Raw genomic sequence first — 25,988 nt, forward strand, 5'->3', positions numbered from 1 at the left:
CAAACCGCCCCTTACACACGACGGCCCACTCCCAAACCGCCCCTTACACCCTACCCTTACACACTACCCCTACACACTACCCCGACACACAACGGCCCAATCCCAAACCAACCCTTACACACTACCCCTACACACTACCCCTACACACTACGGCCCACTCCCAAACCGACCCCTACACACAACGGCCCAATCCCAAACCAACCCCATACACACTACCCCTACACACTACCCGTCCGCCACATTAAGTGCTATTCCAAACCAACGGGTGTGGAGGGGGAGTGGGCTATCAAGCCCTCAAACAGCGAGTCTGCATCGGTGCTGACTGGAGACCGGTCTCTACCTGACCGGAGTCACGCTGTGTGTGTCCGTCAGGAAACACGCTGTGTACAAGTAGTTCCAGCAAACATCCACTGATAAACTGCGATGTTAACAACCTCATGATGACCTCATATTTTTTTTGTTATTCATTTACATTTTTTGTCTAAGAGATGCTGATTTGGGAGAGAGAGGGGAGGCCGTCCCAAAGCTTGCGGCTGTATTTACTCCCTCCATCTGACAGGAGGGAGCCTCATGTGTCACTCCACGGAGTTCACTCCATCACGGAGGGGGAGTGTGTAGGGCGTGCTTTGGGATTGGCCTTTAAATCAGGTGTTTCCACTTCCTGTTGGGTATCGTTTGCATTTTAACGATTCCGATTTTGCTTTTCGATTCCGGTTATTTTCGGTTCTCGATTCCGGTTCTTTGAGAGCGTAAAAAATAAGTCCCGTGCCAATTTCACTGGGAGAAAAATATATTTCTGAAAACATTTCGTCAAATCTGTATTCATATTTACAAATCACTTCATACTGTTTAATTTGGTTGTGGTTATTGAATACAATTATATAAAAGTCTTATGACTCATGAGACATGTATATCTGTAGTCCGGAACGACCACAAAACTACTAACATGGCGGCTCGTATAGGAACTTGTTTAATCTTAAAAATACACAGAAAGTTCAGGGAAAGTTTCTGAAAAGATTTCAAGTAAGAATATCTCCACTTCCCTCCGTCAGCGGTCTGATGTCTTCTGAGATTCATTAATGTGGAGCAGATCGTCTTATATCGTCCTCAGCTGTTCATAAAGAAACCATCATGCAGACAGAGCGATAACAAATACTGTTGTTGTGCCCATTTGTATGTTTTTGTTGTTTGTGAGCACTGGATGGCACACAGGGTATTCAGGGCAGTTGTAACGCGACTTTGAGTCCCAGAAAAAAGCTATAAATATAACTTATTATTATTACACGTGGTTAGCGCAGCTTAGCGTAAACAATGGAAACGGGTGGGAACAGCTAGCATCGCTCGGGGTTCAAATTACTAAATGGTAAACGAGCAGCAGCTCTGGAGTGGAGTACACCAGCTGGGCGTAAAAAAAGTAGGTTTTAACTCTAACGTCGGGCTTAGCTACGTCCTACTTAGTGATTCGAATTTACACCGAGTGCACCAAGCCTGACTAGTCTCGGTCGTAGCTGCGCCTGGTCTTAAGATGCGCGTCCACGTGAATACACGCAAAACAGTAATTGTTGCCAAGCAACACACGTCTACATAATTTAACACTCAAACTCCTCCATTCAGAGCAAGCTAAGACTTGGATAACGAAGTCATGGATAACGGAAACCAAAAGAAGAGAGAAATGACGCCCACACCCCAAAAAAGAAAGGGATTTTACAGAGCTACAGCGTGAACTGGTGGAGAAAGAGATCGTTCAGGTGGAGACCGCACGACTGAGAGCGGAACACGACAACATTGAGCTGGAGAAATTAAGACTCCAAATTATAATTCTTAAGAATCAGCAAAGAATCACTGAAGAGGACAATGTGTCATTCACCATTCTCTAATCATATTGTTGTACTTGTTTTTATCTCAATTTCATGTTAATAGTTCTCCAAATGTTTTTTGAATAAAATAGGCTATAAAACGGCCTGATGAAAATATGTGGCGCTGGAGAGCCAAGGAAACTTGTCTAATAGCCCTACATGCAGTTGTGCGATGAACATTAATCATGTCTCCCACAGTATTAAAGTAAAATCTGAGCGCAATCAGCGCCTGCAAGGTTGGGGAGAGCGCAGCGTTTCTGTCTGATCCGTGCTGGAGTTGAGGGGAGATCTCCTCGATTAAATCAAAAAGGGCTTGTCTGCCGAAACGAAACCTCCATCAGCTCACTGAATAGATGTCCAGTGGGTTTGTTCCATCACGGACGACTCTCTCTTCTTAATGCCCTTTCATTGTTAAACCTGTAAACAAGACGCCCTGCCATCGTTAATATCCTTCTTCCCTGTTTTACGTTACTATGGATACTAGTCTGTCTTTCCGATTTACGCCTGCTCCATACTAGGCGTAAAAGTTACACCCGGGCGCAACGCATACAGGGCTTAAGTCTAAGTGGTGCACTAGTCATAACTTTAGTTTGGTCTTAACCTTCGGTTCTATGTCGGACGTAGAGTTACGCCCAGCTGGTGCACTCCACTCCTGAAGCTCACTGATCAATAATAAAGTCTGGTTTGTTTGTTACCATCTGTTCACATGAGTTTTGTCAACATTGTTAGGTCAGAATTCAAACTAAGCTCCAAAATGTCTCCAGAGCTTCTTCAAAATGTGGATTTACTTTAGATGTTAGCACGAGCATCACAGAACACGCTGTTTTGGGGTTTAATAAATGGTATTAATAGCAAGAACGTCTCGGTGGTAATTGGAGAGCGTCTATCTGAAACTCACAGGATCGATCCGTGGTGATGAGGGGCAGAAGTCACCAGAACGTTCTCATCCCTCCCTCGCGCTGAAACGTCACAGATTCAGATCACTGTGGCAGAAAGAGTCATTTAATTATAGGGTGAGATTTATCTGTGATGCTCGGGCTAAAATCTAAAGTAAATCCACATTTTGAAGCAGATATCTTGAAGGAGAATGGGGCATCAGATCATCCATAGGAGCTTAATTTAAATCCTTACCTACCAATATTAACAAGTTTAAAACTCATTACAATACGTCCAATGTGAACTGAACTGCTGCTAATCTAACATTTAGTGATTTTAACCCCGAGAGAGGCTAGCTGTTCCCACCCGTTTCCAGAGTCTATGCTAAGCTAATGAAGTCACTCTAAATGTTAGCTCAGTGATGCCGTTTGTTGTCACCTGACTGTTTCTCTACACTGTGTAACACTAGAGCTGTTACCAAGCAACAACAACACAACTGATTATACAAAAAACTTTATTTATTGCAAACATTTGGTGTAAAAGATTGTGTTTTGAGTGAAAACCCTGAGCAGAGATAAGAAGAGGAACCGTAAACACAGACTTTGAAGCCTCTCAATGTTTGCAGAGGAAATCTCTGGTGGTCCTGTTTCACCCTGAAGTACCTGATTGTATTTATTTAGTAAACATGAGGAACATCACAGCTGCAGATCACAGATGACTGAGCAACATAAACACTTTAAACATCTGTCTTGTTTGGAGTTTTAACCCTGAAGTACCTGACTTTTTATTAATTAACCTCAGTATTGCTAATGTGTTAACGAGGCGGTTTCAGGCCCTCGTCAGGCCCTCGTCAGGCCCTCGTCAGGCCCTCTTCAGGCCCTCTTCAGGCCCTCTTCAGGCCCTCGTCAGGCCCTCTTCATGCCCTCTTCAGGCCCTCTTCATGCCGCGGGCCATCAGGCAGGCGAACACCGTCATCACCATCTTAGGGTTCACCTCCACCAGGTCCTCCGGCAGCGCGTACACTCGGGCGCCCATCTTCCTCGCCATGGAGATAGCATACCTGCAGAAACAGGAAGTGATCACAGGTTCTGTTATTTCACCTGAACAATCTGTACTCACATATCCTTGCCTGCTTCCACTACCTCACAGGATATAGGATACTGTTCATTTAAAGCTACTGTAAACAAGTTTTAAATCTGAATCGGGTTAATTGGCAGGTACATGCACACCTCTGCTGTTCCTGTGAGATATTTCATTCTGTAAGATAAGATAGGACTGTATTTATCCCGAAGGAAATAGTTGTGCCAGAGTTACAAAGAGACAGTAAACAGTGCAGTAAAAACAGTTCATTAAATATCTACAAGAAACACAACTAATGCAAAAAACTGACGAGCAGTAATGAAAAGTGCAAAAAAATGTAGTGGCAGATACGTAATTGCACATTAGTGTTGATATTGCAAATGTTATATAGCAGAGAGTGTTTGTAATGATGGCACACAGTGGGAGGAGTTATAGAGTTTGATGGGAGGAAAGAGCTCCTGTGGTCTCAGTGGTCTCAGTCTACAGCTGAAAGAGCTCCTGTTGGTCTCAGTGGTCTCTGTGGTCTCAGTCTACAGCTGAAAGAGCTCCTGTGGTCTCAGTGGTCTCTGTGGTCTCAGTCTACAGCTGAAAGAGCTCCTGTGGTCTCAGTGGTCTCTGTGGTCTCAGTCTACAGCTGAAAGAGCTCCTGTGGTCTCTGTGGTCTCAGTCTACAGCTGAAAGAGCTCCTGTGGTCTCAGTGGTCTCTGTGGTCTCAGTCTACAGCTGAAAGAGCTCCTGTGGTCTCAGTGGTCTCAGTCTACAGCTGAAAGAGCTCCTGTGGTCTCAGTGGTCTCAGTCTACAGCTGAAAGAGCTCCTGTGGTCTCAGTGGTCTCAGTCTACAGCTGAAAGAGCTCCTGTGGTCTCTGTGGTCTCAGTCTACAGCTGAAAGAGCTCCTGTGGTCTCTGTGGTCTCAGTCTACAGCTGAAAGAGCTCCTGTGGTCTCAGTGGTCTCAGTCTACAGCTGAAAGAGCTCCTGTGGTCTCAGTGGTCCCAGTCTACAGCTGAAAGAGCTCCTGTGGTCTCTGTGGTCTCAGTCTACAGCTGAAAGAGCTCCTGTGGTCTCAGTGGTCCCAGTCTACAGCTGAAAGAGCTCCTGTGGTCTCAGTGGTCTCTGTGGTCTCAGTCTACAGCTGAAAGAGCTCCTGTGGTCTCAGTGGTCTCTGTGGTCCCAGTCTACAGCTGAAAGAGCTCCTGTGGTCTCAGTCTACAGCTGAAAGAGCTCCTGTGGTCTCAGTGGTCTCTGTGGTCTCAGTCTACAGCTGAAAGAGCTCCTGTGGTCTCAGTGGTCTCAGTGGTCCCAGTCTACAGCTGAAAGAGCTCCTGTGGTCTCAGTGGTCTCTGTGGTCCCAGTCTACAGCTGAAAGAGCTCCTGTGGTCTCAGTGGTCTCAGTCTACAGCTGAAAGAGCTCCTGTGGTCTCAGTGGTCTCAGTCTACAGCTGAAAGAGCTCCTGTGGTCTCAGTGGTCTCAGTCTACAGCTGAAAGAGCTCCTGTGGTCTCAGTGGTCTCAGTCTACAGCTGAAAGAGCTCCTGTGGTCTCAGTGGTCTCAGTCTACAGCTGAAAGAGCTCCTGTGGTCTCAGTGGTCTCTGTGGTCTCAGTCTACAGCTGAAAGAGCTCCTGTGGTCTCAGTGGTCTCAGTCTACAGCTGAAAGAGCTCCTGTGGTCTCAGTGGTCCCAGTCTACAGCTGAAAGAGCTCCTGTGGTCTCTGTGGTCTCAGTCTACAGCTGAAAGAGCTCCTGTGGTCTCAGTGGTCTCAGTCTACAGCTGAAAGAGCTCCTGTGGTCTCAGTGGTCTCTGTGGTCTCAGTCTACAGCTGAAAGAGCTCCTGTGGTCTCAGTGGTCTCAGTCTACAGCTGAAAGAGCTCCTGTGGTCTCAGTGGTCTCTGTGGTCTCAGTCTACAGCTGAAAGAGCTCCTGTGGTCTCTGTGGTCTCAGTCTACAGCTGAAAGAGCTCCTGTGGTCTCAGTGGTCTCAGTGGTCTCAGTCTACAGCTGAAAGAGCTCCTGTGGTCTCTGTGGTCTCAGTCTACAGCTGAAAGAGCTCCTGTGGTCTCTGTGGTCTCAGTCTACAGCTGAAAGAGCTCCTGTGGTCTCAGTGGTCCCAGTCTACAGCTGAAAGAGCTCCTGTGGTCTCAGTGGTCCCAGTCTACAGCTGAAAGAGCTCCTGTGGTCTCTGTGGTCTCTGTGGTCTCAGTCTACAGCTGAAAGAGCTCCTGTGGTCTCAGTGGTCTCAGTCTACAGCTGAAAGAGCTCCTGTGGTCTCAGTGGTCTCAGTCTACAGCTGAAAGAGCTCCTGTGGTCTCAGTGGTCTCTGTGGTCTCAGTCTACAGCTGAAAGAGCTCCTGTGGTCTCAGTGGTCTCTGTGGTCTCAGTCTACAGCTGAAAGAGCTCCTGTGGTCTCAGTGGTCTCAGTCTACAGCTGAAAGAGCTCCTGTGGTCTCAGTGGTCTCAGTCTACAGCTGAAAGAGCTCCTGTGGTCTCAGTGGTCCCAGTCTACAGCTGAAAGAGCTCCTGTGGTCTCAGTGGTCCCAGTCTACAGCTGAAAGAGCTCCTGTGGTCTCAGTGGTCTCAGTCTACAGCTGAAAGAGCTCCTGTGGTCTCAGTGGTCCCAGTCTACAGCTGAAAGAGCTCCTGTGAATGTGACTCTGAAGTGTTTACTTTGCGTTGTTGAGCTTCTCGTCCTCCGTCAGGTCTTCAGTCTTCAGCAGGTCGTATCTGATTGATCCGGGCTGGATGGAGTCGATCAGGTCCAGGACCGGCATGCTGCTGCTGATCGACGCGTCCTGAGACACAGGAGCAGGGAGAGGGGTTGAGGAGGGGGATTACAGAGTGGTAATTGATAATTGTAAATATAAATATAAATATTGAAAAAAGTAAAAATAAAAGTTTTTTTTTTTTTTTTAAACGATAGCGTTTTTTTAAAGTTACAAAAAAGTTTAGTTAGTAAAGCATGTTGTTAAAAAATGTTTTTTTATAATATGTCTTGTATAAAAACAAAAGTCACATATGTAAACAAGGTTAAAAAAATTAGGAAATCTCGTAAATGTAAAAAAATAAAAAGTCCTAGTATAGTGATTTTAATAAAAAGTAGAAAAAAAGGATAACATTTCATAGTGTAGCATATGGAAATAAAAATCTCAATACTTGATCCTCACACACACAATGATGAATGTTTGGCCCTCATAAGTATGGCAAAACAAACACAGCAAGACACACACATGATTATTATAAATGGTAGAAAAAAGGGTAAAATATAGTCTGGTATGTTTTTAATTTTTTATAATACAATGTAAAAACAAAGGAAAATAAAACAAAAAAAGTCATATGTCCAAAAAGTAAATAAAAGTAAAAATGTCCAGAAAGGTTGAAAGAAAAGTATAGTGTCGAAGAAAGTCAAGGTATGTCCGAAAGAGTTACAAAAAGTTTAAAATAGTCGTAATATAATATGTAAATGGTATTTCAGAAAAAGCTCCTTGAAATAAATATATGTGTGTTTGTTCACCTTGAAGCTGCTGATGGTGGGTTTCCCCGCCTGAGTGAGAGCGTCGTTCACCCAGCACACGATGGTGTCATCCGTCACTTTACGACCGTCGCCCAGATCCTCCAGGATGTTCAGAGTGTACCTGAGGAGACACACCGCCACAATAAAAGATCATGCTGAGGAGACACACTGCCACAATAAAAGATCATGCTGAGGAGACACACCGCCACAATAAAAGATCATGCTGAGGAGACACACCGCCACAATAAAAGATCATGCTGAGGAGACACACCGCCACAATAAAAGATCATGCTGAGTAGACACACCGCCACAATAAAAGATCATCCTGAGGAGACACAGTTTGTTTTTCTTCCACAGAATGGATGGGTTTTGTAGGAGATGTGTTTGAAGGGTTAAAGAGCTTTGGTTTTAGTTACCTCCTCATGAGCTGCCAGAGCAGAGCGAGGGTGAGCTTTCGATTCCCGGAGTGCAGGTCCTGCCCCGCGATGCCCACCAGAGAGAACTTGGCCTCCTTCTTCCCCAACTCCACCGCGTAGTTACAGTTCTCCAGCTGAAACAGGAGGATTTATCTCTCTGAAGTTACACACTCTTTGATTTTATAGGAATATTTTAACATTTAAAAAACGTGAAAAATGTTTGAAAAAAAGTACAAAAAAAAGTCGAAAAAGGTTATTTTGTCAAAGACAAAAGTTAAGGTATAGATTGTCAAAAGAAGTTTTAATTACAGTCAGTATAGTATGCTGGAAAATAAATATATAGTTAAAAATAAAATGTAAAAAAAAACTAGAAAGCAGAAAAAAAAGTTACAAAAATTAGAAAATAAAAAAAGTCACACTTTAGTATGTCGGAAATAGTATCTGGAAAAAAGTGTAAAAGAAGATAATAGAAGGTTTTGAGATATAGCTATAGTAAGTAAGAAAAAGGAATTAAAAAAGTCATACAAAGTTCATATGTCTCTTTTAATAAAGTAATTGTATGTCGACCAAAAAAACTAGTAGGAAAAGTTAAAGAATAGTATAAAATGTACAACAACCGTAATAGTAGTACGTCAAATAAAGTACAGAACTACATTTAGATTGTGTTGAGATTCAGCATGCGCAGAATACTCAGTATCTGTATTTCGTCACCTTCTTCATGTTGCTTCCCAGTTTGGAGTATGGCGGCTTGTTGACTTTGTCCCAATCCACTGGGACCTTAATCTTCTCGTAGAGCTGGAAGATCACCAGCGCGTCGTCAATGTCCCTGAAACACAACGTAAAGGTCATGTAAGTCATAACAATTACAAGAAAATAACAGCATAATATGTCATTACAAAAAAAGTAATAAGTTATAGAAATCATGAAAAGTCACGGCATAATATGTCGCTAAAAAATACAATAAATGTCACAATAAATCATTTAAAATTGTACCATTCCTTTGTTTTCCTATTTCAAACCATGTCCTCCGCCTGAATGTCTTGCAGTGTTCAGAGACACTATGTATATGTTTATTTAGCTATTTTCTTTATTCATTTTTATTATCGCTATTGAATAAAAATCTCCCATAGTTTCCGTGTGTTTATGTAAATGTATGTATGTGTCTTGGTGTGTTTGTTTTGATACACTTATGAGGACCAAACATTCGTCAATGTGTGTACGCATGTTTGTTTTGCTGTATTTATGAGCATCAAGTATTGAGATATAACCCATTCTGTGTGGACTTTTTGTTTTGTCCTCACCAAAAAATACTGTCTGCCTCAAAATGAACAATACTCAATGTTTTTATATTTTCAGCAACTGTCCTCATAAGAAAAGTAATGGCTTATATATATATTGTTTTCTTACACGTAGAGGTGGTTCACTCGAGGATTCACTCCCAGAGAATTCATCCAGTTCCTGAAGGTCCGCTCCTCCCGGGTCTCACCTGGAAAACATCCGGAAACATCAGAACACTGAAGAGAATATAAACGCTCTGTTCTGATATGAACTCTAATATAATAATAATCTGAAAACAAATAAATGAATCATCAACAATAATAATAATATTTATATAAAGCTTTTAAATTATTATTCCCCTGGACCGGTCTGTAATATTCAAACTAAAATATTTTATATATAATAAACCAATATGGTAAATCTTTTAAAAGGACAGAAAGTAATAATCATAACAAAAACAATTATTATTATTTATAAACATTTTACTTTCTAAACTTGTATTATCTTTTACAATTTAAGTTTTTGTATTAGTTTTCATTTTTGTTTTAAAGTATTTATTCATAATTTGACTATATAATATTTTTGTATTATCATTATTTTAAATGTTATTTGTTTCATGCATTTTGTCATTATTTCCCAGATGTCTGATCCTGTTAATGTGGGACAATAAATAATCTGTATTAGCAGCTATCTAATATGTATATGTTTTTGGTGAGATAATATATATATATATATATATATATATATATATATATATATATATAGATATATGGTGAGAGTTTTCAGAAACAGACGGGGATAAACGAACCCTCGATGGAGCTCCAGTCGATGTCCACGTTCTCGGGTTTCTTCAGCGCCGGGTATTTGTTGAACAGGTTAGCAACGAAGGCCAGGTTGAGTTTGGGGTTGCCGCGGACGACGTCTGTCGGCATGACGAACTGTCTGCAGCCAAGCCGGTCAGCCTGCTGCAACATCATCTCCGCTCTCTGCACATCGTCCTTCTCCTGTAGGGCGCAGTAAAGAGCTTTAATATCATTTATATACAGAGATTTATTATTAATTTAAAACACGTCCTCCTTCTCCTGTAGGGGGCAGCAAAGAGCTTTAATATCATTTATATACAGAGATTTATTATTAATTTAAAACACGTCCTCCTTCTCCTGTAGGGCGCAGTAAAGAGCTTTAATATCATTTATATACAGAGATTTATTATTAATTTAAAACACGTCCTCCTTCTCCTGTAGGGGGCAGCAAAGAGCTTTAATATCATTTATATACAGAGATTTATTATTAATTATTTATTAACAAAACATATTTAATATCACCTCTTTGAGTATCTATAAATGATAATTATTAAAACACTTATTTAATATTTTATTATTATTAGTTTTATTTTCTCATTTCATTGTTAGGTATTATATATTTAGTTTTATTTTTGTACTTTGTGATTAGAGGGTAAAGCAATATGTATAATTTCCAATAATGCACCGAGGTGGATGCAGTGAGAGCACTTTTAAAAATACTGCACAGAGAGAGAGAGATTTTATATAAGAAAAATCTTGGACATTCTCTGATATTTATAAACAGAATGACAAATATTTGCCTCACACGACAACACTCTAAATCTTGCTCAGTATATGTGTCTAATATCTAGTCAGAATACGTCTCTCCGCCTGATATAAGACATGACAACTTCAGAAGTAACACTGCTGTGAGATATCGGGTCTTGTTTTTAGACAATGCATCATCTTGTTAAGTCAAATCATCTTATTTTGAGTTGTATCTCAGATGAAACACATAACATCTCCTGATTCTGGTCAAATATAGTTCAAAATGAGTTCTCCCAGCTAATTATAAGATCTGATTTATCTAAATATCCCATCTTATTTCAAGACATCTTACAAATGTTCACTTGATCTATTGGCAGACTTTTGTACTTATTTCAAGGGAAAACACCTGTTTTCGTTATTGTTTTACTTGTTTTTGGAGCAGCATTTTCTCCAGTGCAGGACTAAATGACGGTGTAATGGAGCCATTGCAAGTTTAAAAAAGCCAAGATTAAAACAATACATTTATATTATTTAGTATTATGGTATATTATGTCATTAAAAAGTAAAGAAAAGGTGTAGAAAAGTATATTAGGATGAGGTTTATAAACAGATATCATGGAATAAAAGTGTGATCTTGTGTCTGACCCTGAGTCCGGACACATCGATGGCGATGGGGGGGATCCCCTCCTCGTCTCCTTTCGGGGCGACCTGGTTCAGGATGCTGTAGTACGCCTTCGAGTCCTGAAACACAAGAAATATAAACAATATATTTGAATCCGTCTTTGAAATAAGATAGAATATCATGTAGTTTCCTTGATTTTTCACTTCTTGTTTATTATTTAAAATGGTACATTCTGGCTTTTTTATCATTTATTTAGCTTTTGAATAAAAATCTCCCATCTTTTCTGTCCGTTTATGAAAATGTATGTATGTGTCTTGGTGTGTTTGTTTTGCTATACTTATGAGGACCAAACATTCATCAATGTGTGTAGGCATGTTTGTTTTGCTGTATTTATGAGGATCAAGTATTGAGATATAACCTGTTCTGTGAGGACTTTTTGTTTTGTCCTCACCAAAAAATACAGTTACGGGCCCAGGATGAACAATACTCAATGTTTTGATATTTTCAGCAACAGTCCTCTTAAGAAAAGTAATGGCTCCCCCTAGAGGACATATGTTTGTACTACAGCTGACATGTTTTCAGAATCAGGTTTATTGCAAAGTAGGTTTACACATACGAGGTATATATGGATCATACATAAACACGGTTAAAGAAGATCAATTGTAAGAAAAACTACCCAAAAAAAACTATTTAAAAAAATGATTATAACATTAAAATATAGAAAATGATTTACAAAATCATACTAAATAAAATAATTTGTATTAATTGTGTGTGTGGTGTGTGTGTGTGTGTGTGTGTGTGTGTGTGTGTGTGTGTGTGTGTGTGTGTGTGTGTGGTGTGTGTGTGTGTGTGTGTGTGTGTGTGTGTACCTTGATGTCGGAGCTGAAGTTGTTGATCTTACTGCAGCCGGCCTCCTCCAGGTGGAAGTTGGCCCAGCGCAGCAGCAGCTCTTCGGGGGAAAGTTTCATCAGATCCTCCAGAGACTCTCCGTCACGCAGAAGAGCGATCAGAGCTATACACACACACACACACACACACACACACACACACACACACACACACACACACACACACACACACACACACACACACACACACACACACACAAAGGAAGGGAAACAAATCAGTGTATTTCCCAAAATGTTGAACTACTCCAATAACACTACATAACATCAAAGACTAAAACACCCCTGTTGTGCAACACTACTTGTGTAAATAAATACTGTATATATAGCGCTTCATAATTATTGTTATTAGTGGCTGCTGTCTCTTAGATAGACAATTTAACTTCTGTAAATAACTGTTCAATATATACTTACACTGTGAATACTATCACAGCTGCTATCACACCACGTTATACATGTTACACTTACTGGTACTAGATGTGTATTTAATAAATTGTCTTCATTATTTTCAAGCTGTCTTTGGCTCTTTACTTGCTGTAACCGTAAATGTCCCCTCTGTGGGACGGCTGAAGTTATTCTGATTTGATTTACATGTGTGTAGACTTTTTGCACTACTTTGTATTTTAGTATTTTATTATATATGTTGCATTGTTGGAGGAGCTCAGGTCAGAAGATTTGCATTGCCATTTCTCCACTGAAGCTGCTGAGCATATGACAATAAAACCTTTGCATTTAATTTAATTATTTTAAAGTTGTTATGGCTATGGGTTAGGTTAGGTGCAGTTGTTATTAATATTAACCTTCGTTCCTGCTGAGCTCCATGTCTGCATGCTTCTTAATTATTTTCAAGCTGTCTTTGCTCTTGCTGTACATTTATTTGGTAAAAAGGTATTCTGATTCGTTTTTAAGGCTATACTTTGTGCTGCAGCTATGTTTGACTTTGTTATTAGTATTTCGCCCCCTCGCCTTCGTTCCTGCTGAGCTCGATGTATGCATGCTTCTTAATTATTTTCAAGCTATCTTTGGCTCTTTACCTACTGTAATAATGTGAATTGACCCTCTATGGGGCGACTAAAGGTATTCTGATTTGTTTGTAAGCCTATACTTCGTGCTGCAGTTGTATTTGACTTTGTTATTGATACTAACCTTCGTTCCTGCTGAGCTCGATGTCAGCGAACAGCCCGATCTTGATGACCTGCCACAGCAGACCCAGGACCAGGTGCTGCCGGCCCTCCTTCAGGTCTTCCGCCCCTATGTTGACCACGTGGCAGCCAATGGCTGACGACGAGTTCAGAGCCAGGTTCAGGTTCTCCTGCAGATCAGAGACCCCAAGATTCAAAGGTTTTATTGTCATATGCACAAAGCTAAACAATTGTTAAATACCAACCAATAAGCAATATATACATATATATATATATATATATATATATATATATATACATATATATACAGTACATTGACTACAGGTCTTTGAAGATCTGGAAAGATTCACCAAAAACCAAACTAGTTTTTTAGTGACCAAATAAACAGCAATGTTCAGATAAATTACCTATTTATGTTTTGAATAAAGGTGAATGTATTGTTTTATTAATATCACTCTATAACCATAATACGTCTATCTGTTAATTGTGGCTGTGTTTTCACACTAAAATGGTCCTGACGTCCTCTACAGTGGACATACTGTAATATTTAAAAATTAAATTAAAAAAGTCTAAATTACAAGATGTTTTTTTAACCCTAAATAAAAAGATTGGAAAACATATTTTTTCCTCGGTTCCCAGGAGCAAAAGACCCACCTGTTCCGCACCGCATTTTGATGACTTTCCTTTATTTTATTTATTTTTTATTCTTAACCTTTATTTTATGTTAACATTCAATATGCTCCTTAGATCACTTTTTATTTTATTTGTTTTATTATTTTCTCCTCATAGCGTTGCCCTTGAGATTACGTTGTTTTTAAAGTGTGCTATATAAATGAAATGTATTATTATTATTATATATATGCCGTTAATAACTGTGCAATATATACCTAAAATACAAAAATACAGAATAAAAAGTAGAGCAAAAAGTCTACATAGAGCATTAAATGAAAGAGCCGGAAACACAGCACCTTGTAGTAACTGATATTTGCACCTTCAGAATCTGAGTCATGAAAGGCAGGTTTTCTAAAGATCGTGGTTTCTTCTCTGAGGCCACGTTGTTCTGGTGTCTGACAGAAAACACTTCACTAAAAAACATCTGATTGATATTTATTTTCTTTTGGATTCATTTGCATTGCATTTGATATTGAGGTAATCCAAAAGTAATGAGATTACTTTTATATTTTGATGCTCAGACATTTTTTTTAGAGGTTTCTAGTAATTATAACGGATTACTCTGGTTATGATGTGAAGGGATGAATATCTGCTGTAATGCAGGAGATGATGGACGTGCTAACAAACTCAATGAATATATATATATATGTATATATATATATATATATATGTATCTACATTAAAGTGTGTGTTACCTGGATGGTGAAGGGAGTGAGTTTCTTCTTGTTGATCGTCCTCTCGTCGATGGTGTCGGGGACGGACAGGTTGATCATCTTACTGACAAGAAAACATTTGAATATGAACACACATTAACAGAGAGAAACACATGTATGGTTTAATGGCTTGATTTTATGTTCTTTCTAAAACTCTTTTTCTTTAATTAAATGTATTATGTTAATAGAGTTCACAAAAATGGTTCAGGTTAGTTCAAAGCAATAACATTACATTAAACTTAATATTATTGCTTTCAACTAAACTGATACAGTTATGTGAAATATAATATATACAACATTTAACTTTATCGTTAGAACTTAGAAAAAGCTGCAGCTGTATTTATTGTTGTGCTTCTGGATACTTTTCTAATATTTCATGCCTGCCTCTTTATTAATACTTAGCCTCTTTACTTTTGCTGTCACAATATAAACGTCTCCTCTGTGGGAATAACAAAGGTCTCTTTCTGTTTCTGATTGATTGTGCGTTGTACCAGAGCACGATGCCGTCCCCCATGGCGGTGAACAGGTCGTCGGTGTGGGGGTCCATCGGCAGGACGTGTTTACAGTCAGCATCTTTCTCCAGAGCTTTATTGATCCAGTTCACAAACGCCACCTTCTCCTCCTCTGCGGGAAACAAACCACAGTCACACCTCCTTCTCCTCCTCTGCGGGAAACAAACCACAGTCACACCAACTCCTCTGCGGGAAACAAACCACAGTCACACCTCCTTCTCCTCCTCTGCGGGAAACAAACCACAGTCACACCTCCTTCTCCTCCTCTGCGGGAAACAAACCACAGTCACACCAACTCCTCTGCGGGAAACAAATCACAGTCACACCAACTCCTCTGCGGGAAACAAACCACAGTCACACCAACTCCTCTGCGGGAAACAAACCACAGTCACACCTCCTTCTCCTCCTCTGCGGGAAACAAACCACAGTCACACCAACTCCTCTGCGGGAAACAAACCACAGTCACACCTCCTTCTCCTCCTCTGCGGGAAACAAACCACAGTCACACCAACTCCTCTGCACGGGAAACAAACCACAGTCACACCAACTCCTCTGAACGGGAAACAAACCACAGTCACACCAACTCCTCTGCACCTGAAACAAACCACAGTCACACCAACTCCTCTGCACCTGAAACAAACCAGAGTCACACCAACTCCTCTGCATGGGAAACAAACCACAGTCACACCAACTCCTCTGCACGGGAAACAAACCACAGTCACACCAGCTCCTCTGCACGGGAAACAAACCACAGTCACACCAACTCCTCTGCACGGGAAACAAACCACAGTCACACCAGCTCCTCTGCATGGGAAACAAACCACAGTCACACCAACTCCTCTGCGCGGGAAACAAACCACAGTCACACCTTCTCCTCTGCGCGGGAAACAAACCACAGTCCCACCTTCTCCTCTGCATGGGAAACAAACTACAGTCACACCAACTCCTCTGCACCTGAAACAAACCACAGTCACACCAACTCCTCTGCACGGGAAACAAACCACAGTCACACCTTCTCCTCTGCACGGGAAACAAACCACAGTCCCACCTTCTCCTCTGCGCGGGAAACAAACCACAGTCCCACCTTCTCCTCTGCGCGGGAAACAAACCACAGTCCCACCTTCTCCTCTGCACGGGAAACAAACCACAGTCCCACCTTCTCCTCTGCACGGGAAACAAACCACAGTCACACCAACTCCCCTGCACCTGAAACAAACCACAGTCACACCAACTCCTCTGCACGGGAAACAAACCACAGTCACACCTTCTCCTCTGCGCGGGAAACAAACCACAGTCACACCAACTCCTCTGCACCTGAAACAAACCACAGTCACACCAACTCCTCTGCACGGGAAACAAACCACAGTCACACCTTCTCCTCTGCACGGGAAACAAACCACAGTCACACCAACTCCTCTGCACCTGAAACAAACCACAGTCACACCAACTCCTCTGCACGGGAAACAAACCACAGTCACACCAACTCCTCTGCGCGGGAAACAAACCACAGTCACACCTTCTCCTCTGCGCGGGAAACAAACCACAGTCCCACCAACTCCTCTGCACGGGAAACAAACCACAGTCACACCTTCTCCTCTGCGCGGGAAACAAACCACAGTCACACCAACTCCTCTGCACGGGAAACAAACCACAGTCACACCAACTCCTCTGCGCGGGAAACAAACCACAGTCACACCTTCTCCTCTGCACGGGAAACAAACCACAGTCACACCAGCTCCTCTGCACGGGAAACAAACCACAGTCACACCAGCTCCTCTGCACGGGAAACAAACCACAGTCACACCAACTCCTCTGCACGGGAAACAAACCACAGTCACACCTTCTCCTCTGCACGGGAAACAAACCACAGTCACACCAGCTCCTCTGCACGGGAAACAAACCACAGTCACACCAGCTCCTCTGCACGGGAAACAAACCACAGTCACACCAACTCCTCTGCACGGGAAACAAACCACAGTCACACCAGCTCCTCTGCATGGGAAACAAACCACAGTCACACCAACTCCTCTGCGCGGGAAACAAACCACAGTCACACCTTCTCCTCTGCGCGGGAAACAAACCACAGTCCCACCTTCTCCTCTGCATGGGAAACAAACTACAGTCACACCAACTCCTCTGCACCTGAAACAAACCACAGTCACACCAACTCCTCTGCACGGGAAACAAACCACAGTCACACCTTCTCCTCTGCACGGGAAACAAACCACAGTCACACCTTCTCCTCTGCGCGGGAAACAAACCACAGTCCCACCTTCTCCTCTGCGCGGGAAACAAACCACAGTCCCACCTTCTCCTCTGCACGGGAAACAACCACAGTCCCACCTTCTCCTCTGCACGGGAAACAAACCACAGTCACACCAACTCCCCTGCACCTGAAACAAACCACAGTCACACCTACTCCTCTGCACGGGAAACAAACCACAGTCACACCTTCTCCTCTGCACGGGAAACAAACCACAGTCACACCAACTCCTCTGCACGGGAAACAACCACAGTCACACCAACTCCTCTGCGCGGGAAACAAACCACAGTCACACCTTCTCCTCTGCACGGGAAACAAACTACAGTCACACCAACTCCTCTGCACGGGAAACAAACCACAGTCACACCTTCTCCTCTGCACTGGAAACAAACCACAGTCACACCAGCTCCTCTGCACGGGAAACAAACCACAGTCACACCTTCTCCTCTGCGCGGGAAACAAACCACAGTCACACCAACTCCTCTGCACGGGAAACAAACCACAGTCACACCTTCTCCTCTGCGCGGGAAACAAACCACAGTCACACCAGCTCCTCTGCATGGGAAACAAACCACAGTCACACCAACTCCTCTGCACGGGAAACAAACCACAGTCACACCTTCTCCTCTGCGCGGGAAACAAACCACAGTCACACCAGCTCCTCTGCACGGGAAACAAACCACAGTCACACCAACTCCTCTGCACGGGAAACAAACCACAGTCCCACCTTCTCCTCTGCACGGGAAACAAACCACAGTCACACCAACTCCCCTGCACCTGAAACAAACCACAGTCACACCAACTCCTCTGCACGGGAAACAAACCACAGTCACACCTTCTCCTCTGCGCGGGAAACAAACCACAGTCACACCAACTCCTCTGCACCTGAAACAAACCACAGTCACACCAACTCCTCTGCACGGGAAACAAACCACAGTCACACCTTCTCCTCTGCACGGGAAACAAACCACAGTCACACCAACTCCTCTGCACCTGAAACAAACCACAGTCACACCAACTCCTCTGCACGGGAAACAAACCACAGTCACACCAACTCCTCTGCGCGGGAAACAAACCACAGTCACACCTTCTCCTCTGCGCGGGAAACAAACCACAGTCCCACCAACTCCTCTGCACGGGAAACAAACCACAGTCACACCTTCTCCTCTGCGCGGGAAACAAACCACAGTCACACCAACTCCTCTGCACGGGAAACAAACCACAGTCACACCAACTCCTCTGCACGGGAAACAAACCACAGTCACACCTTCTCCTCTGCACGGGAAACAAACCACAGTCACACCAGCTCCTCTGCACGGGAAACAAACCACAGTCACACCAGCTCCTCTGCACGGGAAACAAACCACAGTCACACCAACTCCCTCTGCACGGGAAACAAACCACAGTCACACCTTCTCCTCTGCACGGGAAACAAACCACAGTCACACCAGCTCCTCTGCACGGGAAACAAACCACAGTCACACCAGCTCCTCTGCACGGGAAACAAACCACAGTCACACCAACTCCTCTGCACGGGAAACAAACCACAGTCACACCAGCTCCTCTGCATGGGAAACAAACCACAGTCACACCAACTCCTCTGCGCGGGAAACAAACCACAGTCACACCTTCTCCTCTGCGCGGGAAACAAACCACAGTCCCACCTTCTCCTCTGCATGGGAAACAAACTACAGTCACACCAACTCCTCTGCACCTGAAACAAACCACAGTCACACCAACTCCTCTGCACGGGAAACAAACCACAGTCACACCTTCTCCTCTGCACGGGAAACAAACCACAGTCCCACCTTCTCCTCTGCGCGGGAAACAAACCACAGTCCCACCTTCTCCTCTGCGCGGGAAACAAACCACAGTCCCACCTTCTCCTCTGCACGGGAAACAAACCACAGTCCCACCTTCTCCTCTGCACGGGAAACAAACCACAGTCACACCAACTCCCCTGCACCTGAAACAAACCACAGTCACACCTACTCCTCTGCACGGGAAACAAACCACAGTCACACCTTCTCCTCTGCACGGGAAACAAACCACAGTCACACCAATTCCTCTGCACGGGAAACAAACCACAGTCACACCAACTCCTCTGCGCGGGAAACAAACCACAGTCACACCTTCTCCTCTGCACGGGAAACAAACTACAGTCACACCAACTCCTCTGCACGGGAAACAAACCACAGTCACACCTTCTCCTCTGCACTGGAAACAAACCACAGTCACACCAGCTCCTCTGCACGGGAAACAAACCACAGTCACACCTTCTCCTCTGCGCGGGAAACAAACCACAGTCACACCAACTCCTCTGCACGGGAAACAAACCACAGTCACACCTTCTCCTCTGCGCGGGAAACAAACCACAGTCACACCAGCTCCTCTGCATGGGAAACAAACCACAGTCACACCAACTCCTCTGCACGGGAAACAAACCACAGTCACACCTTCTCCTCTGCGCGGGAAACAAACCACAGTCACACCAGCTCCTCTGCACGGGAAACAAACCACAGTCACACCAACTCCTCTGCACGGGAAACAAACCACAGTCACACCAACTCCTCTGCATGGGAAACAAACCACAGTCACACCAGCTCCTCTGCACGGGAAACAAACCACAGTCACACCAGCTCCTCTGCACAGGAAACAAACCACAGTCACACCAACTCCTCTGCGCGGGAAACAAACCACAGTCACACCTTCTCCTCTGCGCGGGAAACAAACCACAGTCACACCAACTCCTCTGCACGGGAAACAAACTACAGTCACACCAACTCCTCTGCACGGGAAACAAACCACAGTCACACCAACTCCTCTGCACGGGAAACAAACTACAGTCACACCTACTCCTCTGCGCGGGAAACAAACCACAGTCACACCAACTCCTCTGCACGGGAAACAAACCACAGTCACACCAACTCCTCTACACGGGAAACAAACCACAGTCACACCAACTCCTCTGCACGGGAAACAAACCACAGTCACACCAACTCCTCTGCACCTGAAACAAACCACAGTCACACCAACTCCTCTGCGCGGGAAACAAACCACAGTCACACCTTCTCCTCTGCACGGGAAACAAACCATAGTCACACCAACTCCTCTGCACCTGAAACAAACCACAGTCACACCAACTCCTCTGCACCTGAAACAAACCACAGTCACACCAACTCCTCTGCACGGGAAACAAACCACAGTCACACCTTCTCCTCTGCATGGGAAACAAACCACAGTCACACCAACTCCTCTGCACGGGAAACAAACCACAGTCACACCAACTCCTCTGCACCTGAAACAAACCACAGTCACACCTTCTCCTCTGCGGGAAACAAACCACAGTCACACCTTCTCCTCTGCGGGAAACAAACCACAGTCACACCTTCTCCTCTGCGGGAAACAAACCACAGTCACACCTTCTCCTCTGCACGGGAAACAAACCACAGTCACACCTTCTCCTCTGTACCTGAAACAAACCACAGTCACACCTTCTCCTCTGCGGGAAACAAACCACAGTCACACCAACTCCTCTGCACCTGAAACAAACCACAGTCACACCAACTCCTCTGCACCTGAAACAAACCACAGTCACACCTTCTCCTCTGCACGGGAAACAAACCACAGTCACACCTTCTCCTCTGCACCTGAAACAAACCACAGTCACACCTTCTCCTCTGCGGGAAACAAACCACAGTCACACCAACTCCTCTGCACGGGAAACAAACCACAGTCACACCAACTCCTCTGCACCTGAAACAAACCACAGTCACACCAACTCCTCTGCACCTGAAACAAACCACAGTCACACCAACTCCTCTGCACCTGAAACAAACCACAGTCACACCTTCTCCTCTGCACGGGAAACAAACCACAGTCACACCAGCTCCTCTGCACCTGAAACAAACCACAGTCACACCAACTCCTCTGCACCTGAAACAAACCACAGTCACACCAACTCCTCTGCACGGGAAACAAACCACAGTCACACCAGCTCCTCTGCACCTGAAACAAACCACAGTCACACCAACTCCTCTGCACGGGAAACAAACCACAGTCACACCAACTCCTCTGCACCTGAAACAAACCACAGTCACACCAACTCCTCTGCACGGGAAACAAACCACAGTCACACCAACTCCTCTGCACGGGAAACAAACCACAGTCACACCAGCTCCTCTGCACCTGAAATATATACTCTCTTGCAAGATTTAAGGTTGTTATTGTCATTCTACAGTGAAGTTATGTCAATGGAAATCTGAGGCTCCTGCAACAGAGCAACACAATACAACAGATACAATAGTGCAAGTAAATACAAATTAAAACAAATAAAGTCGAATAGAAATAGTGCAATCAGAGTCTACAAGTAATATAGAGTCTGATTGCACTATTTATATTCTATTTGATTTGTTTTTATGTTACTATTGGCTGCTGCCAAGATAGAAAATCCACAGCCTTGATTTCATTTTAGCAACATGTAGTTTCCTTGATTTTAAATGTGTTGTTTATTATTTTAAATTGTGCTTTCATGTATGTTATCGTTAATTATCGGTATTGAATAAAAATCTCCCACAGTTTCCGTGTGTTTATGTAAATGTATGTGTGTGTCTTGGTGTGTTTGTTTTGCTATACTTATGAGGACCAAACATTCGTCATTGTGTGTACGGATGTTTGTTTTGCTGAAAATCTTGCATAGTTTAAATATAGAAAATGTGAATATCAATAATATGTTTAGTACCTGAGTAAGAGTGCTGCGTTCCCGACTGCTCCGACGTTCCCGCCACGTTCCTGAGTCCCTCTTTCTTATTGATGGCTTTCCGGAAGGTCTTGGCCACATCGCTGCTCTTCAGCCCGTGCACTATCTGGAGGGCGAGAATACACGTGTTTAAATATATAGAATAACAAAGAAACGCCATACTGTATATACTTTACTTTTACCATGCATACATGTTGGCTGCTACTACTTGTTTATGTTCACATCGTTTTTTTTTTTTAAATCTGCTACTTTCTACAATAGATGTATTCAATGAAGGCGTGGCTGACTCTTTGATATGTTCGTGTTCTGTTTTATTTAGCCTTGGAAATGCACCCTGCTCTCTGATTTCTGAAAAACACACTTTCAAAAAAAAGTGTATGAATTGAATTTGAGTTGAGGCTAAAACTTGCCATATATTAAGATTTCAAATGAATTAAATAATTATAAATATTTGAACCTAGTAGTCTAATAACCACTTACTCAGCAGTGAGTAATAAGTAAAGTAAGACATTACTATTTTTAAATGACCCAGTGAGAGCCTTTTCATTTCGAGCACCTCTCCTTTGGAATCGTCTTCCATTTCAGATCCAAAGCTATTTCCGTCTCTTCATCGTCTTCCTTGTTTCCATCTTCATGAGCATCACTTCAGTCTCGTGCTTTTATCACATGGCAATACTAATGTTGACGTATAATGTTATATACTTTCTACTTCTTACATGTTGAACTCAAATACTACTCAATACCTGTACTTTCTACTTCTTACATGTTGAACTCAAATACCTGTACTTTCTACTTCTTACATGTTGAACACAAATACCTGTACTTTCTACTTCTTCAATGTTGAACCCAAATACCTGTACTTTCTACTTCTACATGTTGAACTCAAATACCTGTACTTTCTACTTCTTACATGTTGAACTCAATACCTGTACTTTCTACTTCTTACATGTTGAACTCAAATACCTGTACTTTCTACTTCTCAACATGTTGAACACAAATACCTGTTACTTTCTACTTCTTACATGTTGAACCCAAATACCTGTACTTTCTACTTCTTACATGTTGAACTCAAATACCTGTACTTTCTACTATCTACATGTTGAACCCAAATACTGTACTTTCTACTTCTTACATGTTGAACTCAAATACCTGTACTTTCTACTTCTTACATGTTGAACTCAAATACCTGTACTTTCTACTTCTTACATGTTGAACTCAAATACCTGTACTTTCTACTTCTACATGTTTGAACAAACCCAAATACCGTGTACTTTCTTACTTCTACATGTTGAACACAAATACCTGTACTTTCTACTACTGATCTTACATGGTTTGAACTCAAAATACCTGTACTTTCGACTTCTTACATGTTGAACTAAATACACTGCTACTTTCTTTACTCTTCTGACATGTTTGACCACACATACCTGTCCTTTCTACTTCTGACATGTTTGAACTCAAATACCTGTACTTTCTAACTTCTCACATGGTGAAACCCCAAAATACCTGTACTTTCTACTTCTGACATGTTGAACCTAATACCTGTACTTTCTACCTTCTCACTATGTTGAACACAAATACCTGTATTATCTACTTCTCACATGTTGAAACCCAAATACCTGTACTTTCTAACTTCTTACATGTTGAAACCAAATACCTGTACTTTTGCTACTTCTGACATTGTTGAACTCAAATACCTGTACTGTCCTACTTTCTTAACATGTTTGAACCCAAATACCTGTACTTTCTACTCTACATGTTGAACTCAAATACCTGTACTTTCTACTTCTTACATGTTGAATCAAATACCTGTACTTTCTACTTCTTACATTGAACTCAAATACCTGTACTTTCTACTTCTTACATGTTGAACCCAAATACCTGTACTTTCTACTTCTTACATGTTGAACACAAATACCTGTACTTTCTACTTCTTACATGTTGAACTCAAATACCTGTACTTTCTACTTCTTACATGTTGAACTCAAATACCTGTACTTTTACTTCTGACATGTTGAAACACAAATACCTGTACTTTCTACTTCTTACATGTTGAACTCAAATACCTGTACTTTCTACTTCTCACATGTTGAACCCAAATACCTGTACTTTCTACTTCTCACATGTTGAACACAAATACCTGTACTTTCTACTTCTCACATGTTGAACACAAATACCTGTAATTTATACTTCTCACATGTTGAACACAAATACCTGTACTTTCTACTTCTTACATGTTGAACTCAAATACCTGTACTTCTACTTCTTACATGTTGAACTCAAATACCTGTACTTTCTACTTCCTACATGTTGAACCCAAATACCTGTACTTTCTATTACATGTTGAACTCAAATACCTGTACTTTCTACTTCTTACATGTTGAACTCAATACCTGTACTTTCTACTTCTCACATGTTGAAACTCAAATACCTGTACTTTCTATTCTCACATGTTGAACACAAATACCTGTACTTTTCTACTTCTTACATGTTGAACCCAAATACCTGTACTTTCTACTTCTTACATGAACTCAAATACCTGTACTTTCTCTTACATGTTGAACAATACCTGTACTTTCTACTTCTTACATGTTGAACTCAAATACCTGTACTTTCTACTTCTTACATGTTGAACACAAATACCTGTACTTTCTACTTCTTACATGTTGAACCCAATACCTGTACTTTCTACTTCTTACATGTTGAACTCAAATACCTGTACTTTCTACTTCTTACATGTTGAACTCAAATACCTGTACTTTCTACTTCTTACATGTTGAACTCAAATACCTGTACTTTCTACTTCTTACATGTTGAACTCAAATACCTGTACTTTCTACTTCTCACATGTTGAACACAAATACCTGTACTTTCTACTTCTTACATGTTGAACTCAAATACCTGTACTTTCTACTTCTTACATGTTGAACTCAAATACCTGTACTTTCTACTTCTTACCTGTTGAACCCAAATACCTGTACTTTCTACTTCTTACATGTTGAAACTCAAATACCTGTACTTTCTACTTACATGTGAACACAAATACCTGTACTTTCTACTTCTTACATGTTGAACTCAAATACCTGTACTTTCTACTTCTTACATGTTGAACACAAATACCTGTATTTACTTCTTACATGTTGAACTAAAATACCTGTACTTTCTACTTCTACATGTTGAACTCAAAATACCTGTACTTTCTACTTCTTACATGTTGAACTCAAATACCTGTACTTTCTACTTCTCACATGTTGAACACAAATACCTGTATTTTACTTCTCACATGTTGAACACAAATACCTGTACTTTCTACTTCTTACATGTTGAACACAAATACCTGTACTTTCTACTTCTTACATGTTGAACCCAAATAAGTACTTTCTACTCTTACATGTGAACTCAAATACCTGTACTTTCTACTTCTTACATGTTGAACACAAATACCTGTACTTTACTTCTTACATGTTGAACCAAATACCTGTACTTTCTACTTCTTACATGTTGAACCAAATACCTGTACTTTCTACTTCTTAATGTGAACTCAAATACCTGTACTTTAGTCTTACATGTTGAACCCAAATACCTGTACGTTTACTTCTACATGTTGAACTCAAATACCTGTACTTCTACTTCTTAAATGTTGAAACAAATACCTGTACTTTATTCACATGTTGAACCCAAATACCTGTACTTTCTACTTCTTACATGTTGAACAAATACCTGTACTTTCTACTTCTTACATGTTGAACACAATACCTGTACTTCTACTTCTTACATGTTGAACCCAAATACCTGTACTTTTACTTTTATGTGACCCAAATACTGTACTTTCTACTTCT

The 25,988-nt window shown here is 42.1% G+C and overlaps 1 protein-coding gene across 1 annotated transcript; it reads right to left on the bottom strand.

Annotated features, from left to right (window-relative positions):
* Positions 1-3,229: 3,229 nt before the first annotated feature.
* On the bottom strand, positions 3,230-22,255 carry lcp1 (lymphocyte cytosolic protein 1 (L-plastin); the record flags this gene model as incomplete). The annotated part of the gene is given in 13 exon segments (XM_034237020.1): positions 3,230-3,792; positions 6,474-6,598; positions 7,318-7,438; positions 7,734-7,867; positions 8,445-8,559; positions 9,141-9,219; positions 9,820-10,015; positions 11,207-11,302; positions 12,053-12,195; positions 13,235-13,400; positions 14,598-14,679; positions 15,107-15,239; positions 22,132-22,255. Coding segments are annotated over 13 exon segments (1,647 nt in total), but the record flags the coding sequence as incomplete, so codon positions are not given.
* Between the last annotated feature and the right edge of the window lie 3,733 nt (positions 22,256-25,988).

Source organism: Gymnodraco acuticeps, unplaced genomic scaffold (genome assembly GCF_902827175.1).
Source record: "Gymnodraco acuticeps unplaced genomic scaffold, fGymAcu1.1, whole genome shotgun sequence".
Classification (NCBI taxonomy): Eukaryota; Metazoa; Chordata; class Actinopteri; order Perciformes; family Bathydraconidae; genus Gymnodraco; species Gymnodraco acuticeps.